Raw genomic sequence first — 3,623 nt, forward strand, 5'->3', positions numbered from 1 at the left:
GTCTTGTAGACGTCGAGGATGGCGGTTTGGCACTCTACAGTGATGCCGCCGACGGCTGGGGCGGTTGCGCGCGGGGCGAGGAGATCGCGCTTCATGAGGGGGTGGGCCATGAAGTTGGCGCTCACGGCGGTGGCGAGGAGGGATGTGAGGATGATGGACTGCATTTTGGATGAGGTATCTGTAGATAAGACTTAGATAGACTTGAGATAGAGAGAGTGTTGATAAGGAAGAGAGAGAGAGAGACAGAGCAAGACAAGAGGATCAAGCCATCCTTTAATAGTCTATATTCCCCATTAAACGACCTCCCTAGCACAGCAACTAGTTAGTCTCACTTCATTTCCACCCACCGCCCGAAGGATTCACCGTGTCTCGCCAATGTGATATTAGTTATGGTCCCATGTGCCGTGATCCAGTCACGAATCAGCCCTACAGCACACTCAGGGGTAAACGGCATGTTTATGGCGTTCAATCAAAAGCCTGAGCTGAAAGAATAGCGTACGCATTGACCAATTAACGTCGCCCAAGCTTGGGGCTGAAGACTTGGCGTGCGTTTTAGTGCGGAGGGTGTCCATTTACATCAAGTTGAGTCTGAGCGTCGATTGCCGTGGAATGTAGTATTCGTATCGACAGTGACAGATGCTGCATTGAGTTTAACCCTGCACTTGAGAGTGAGAGAGCTGAAAAGGCAAGGGATAGCAGAGAGGGAGAGTCTGCCTTGTCAAATGGAAATGGCCAATGTCAACAAGCTGCCACTAATTAAGCATCACGCTCGTGGCTTGCATGGCTTGCCCCTGAAATTAGCAGTTAGCACGACTGACTCCGACTCAATTAAAAGACGCTCTGAGCATTAGCCAAGAATCGGCACAATTCATTCCGAGCTGATGTCAATTCGTAGATCAATGGAGATCGGGGGTTTACTCGGGAATAATATTACATCCTCCACTCTCCACCACTTCTCTGTACGCTGTATATACCCAATTATCACAGATCAATTGCACGTCCCAAAATCACTCTGACATCCCGTCCCACAATGATCCCCCGTACTCCCACACCATCCCGCCCTCGAACAACATCCCCATCCACTCTCCGTACACCTCGCGCCCCCATGCGCAGCTCCACATCTCCCCGGCGCCGCTGGCTCCGGCGTGTCGCTACACGTCCCGAACACAGGCTGACATCCCCTCCCGCAGTGATCGCTCGTCCCGCCGCACCAGCCGTTCTGCGAACAGCACGTCTCGCCGTTGGGTTCGCCTCTGCATGTCGCGCCGCCGTGTCGTGAGCCGCATCGACCGTTTGTAGTAGCGGGGAATGTAGGTGATGATGTGGACGTTGATGTGGGTGAGGGGGAGGATGAGACGGTGCGGTACCAGTTTGACGGGGCGTCTTGGAGACATTGGCCTACTGTTACGGCGGTGAAGTTGTTGCGGCGGATTGAGCGGAGCATGTATTCTGTTAGGTTGTAGACTGTTTGGTATACGGGGTCATGCTCGATGTGAAGCCATTTGTTGGTAGCTGGGCTTCTACCCTCGACGGTATTATCCCAGATTTGCTTGGATGTGCTGATCATGTTTGGACTATCGTGTAGATATCCTTCTGTATCCAGGTTAAAGTACGTGATATGATACCCGAGCTCATTCAACCATGCATCAGTTGTAGAATTGCTGGCAGAGTACGGAGGACGCATATAGGTTGGGAAGTAACCGAGAATATCAGCAAACGCAATCTCGTTGTAAATCATCTGGTTCCAGAATTTAGAACGACTCAACGTTGTAAGACGTTGATGCGACCATGTGTGACTGGCAATCTGATGGCCGTCTCGTACCATGCGTCGAATGAGACCTGGCCACGGTGTATCTGGATCATTAATAGCGCCTTTTCCGAGGTTGCGACCGGTGATGTAGAATGTAGCTTTAGCATTATATCGCTGTAATTGTTAGAAAGATAAAGAAATTGAGCGGGCGACATACCTGGAGGAGATCGAGAAGGTCTTCGGTGTAAGTGTATGGTCCATCATCATACGTTAACGCAATGTCTCCGTTGCGGTTACACCGATAAATAGCTTGACCATACGGGATACTCCCAACTTTCGGGCGAGCTACATTCGTTGTATCAGGGCCCCTTGGACGGACATTCGCATCGCAGCCAGGACCATACTCGATCTGACACGCAGGAGCAGAGCAGTACAGATAGCCAGTTCCGCACCATCTACAAACATCAGTACTTGATCAAATAAGAAGGTTGGAAGACTTACCCAGCGCTGGAACAGCATTCATTTGCTCCGCAGACTGTTCCAAAGCCCGTTCCGCATCGTCCAGCCTGTCTTTTGTCAAGAGCACGACTGAAAAGCGATGGCCATTGAGATGCGATGGCGAAACTTGCCAGAAAGGCGATGAGGAGAGTGAATGACTTCATGATGAGGGGTTTAAACGAATGACTGTAACGAACGGATGCCTTCTGGCCACTTGATGATCCAACATAAACGACAAAGCCATATCTTATATACCCATTTTACTGTATCAGACTCGAACAATGACTTCTCGAGGTCTCAGTGCACCAAAGTTGAGGCGCAAGCCATTTTAACTTTTGGGCAACACAGCATGAAACAGCACTCCTCCCAGATTAAGATCGGCTGACGAGACCAATATATTCCCAGATATTTTTGAGGCCCGTCAATATCGCAAGCCACAGAGAAGGGATCATCCTTGATACCACCTTTAAATAGCTGAGATTTTAAAGGTGCTGGGGGGGAATCTCGTACTCTTAGATGAGAACCTTATCAACACGTGTCACAATGGCTTACGAACCACATGCTGTGCGAGAAACGGTATCTTCGGAGGTTTTTTCAACATGCAGAGAATACGAGATAACCCGCTGGGGAAGAGAATGGATTGGTTGGAGACAAAAGGGCGGGAGAGGAGATATCTTGATGACATGTAGACGATAATGATGCGATAAAGATGGACGGGGGAGATGGGAGCCTGGAATAAAAGCTCCGAAGACAAGAGAAGAGATGGGATGAATGGGTGTGGACGGGATGTTTTCGTGGGTTGGACAGAGCTGACGACAGGATAAGCTTGTTCCTTGCAGTGTGATGAGATGAGGTGTCTTGCAGCGGGACGACATTCTTGGGGGGGATGATTGGTGATTGATGGGGAGATGCAGGTACGTGTTGGATATCACAGGATTTATCGGTTCTTGGCTCTTTTTCAGCTGAGGATTGTTGACAGGCATTGTCAAATGAATCGAGTGTAGCAGTGCATTAACTGAGAGGCGATTGATTGGGGTTGAGGCTGTTTCTGTCGACGTCAAATGCAGCTTCGGCCGCTTCGATCGGAAGATGAGAAGAATCTGGTTTATACACAAGCTGATGATGATCGAGTCTCGAGACGGACCAAGTCTTTGAGCGGGCTATGTTGTGCATAACAATTGACCTTGATGCAGAACGACCTCAATTGGGCCGCCAACAAATAGTGAAAAGACAATGACCTCACAGGAGCACCAATAAACTTCAGCGGTTGATCAATTCACAATGTTCATTGAACCAAAATTAAACAAATAGCCCTAGGCTAGATCAATTACCATATTACGACATTACATACAACTTTTAAATACTTTTGACTTTT

The 3,623-nt window shown here is 49.1% G+C and overlaps 2 protein-coding genes across 2 annotated transcripts; both read right to left on the reverse strand.

The window, feature by feature from the left end:
- On the reverse strand, window positions 1-164 carry FTJAE_10744 (infection structure specific; the record flags this gene model as incomplete). Its single annotated transcript, XM_037343616.1, has 1 exon — window positions 1-164. A coding segment is annotated over one exon (164 nt), but the record flags the coding sequence as incomplete, so codon positions are not given.
- Window positions 165-756: 592 nt separating this feature from the next.
- On the reverse strand, window positions 757-2,412 carry FTJAE_10745 (bifunctional xylanase deacetylase; the record flags this gene model as incomplete). The annotated part of the gene is made up of 4 exons (XM_037343617.1): window positions 757-791; window positions 1,177-1,924; window positions 1,968-2,205; window positions 2,252-2,412. 4 exons carry the CDS (start codon window positions 2,410-2,412, stop codon window positions 757-759), a joined length of 1,182 nt encoding a protein of 393 aa, XP_037202148.1.
- Window positions 2,413-3,623: the final 1,211 nt, after the last annotated feature.

This window comes from Fusarium tjaetaba, assembly GCF_013396195.1.
Source record: "Fusarium tjaetaba strain NRRL 66243 chromosome Unknown NRRL66243_c0000254, whole genome shotgun sequence".
Lineage (NCBI taxonomy): Eukaryota > Fungi > Ascomycota > Sordariomycetes > Hypocreales > Nectriaceae > Fusarium > Fusarium tjaetaba.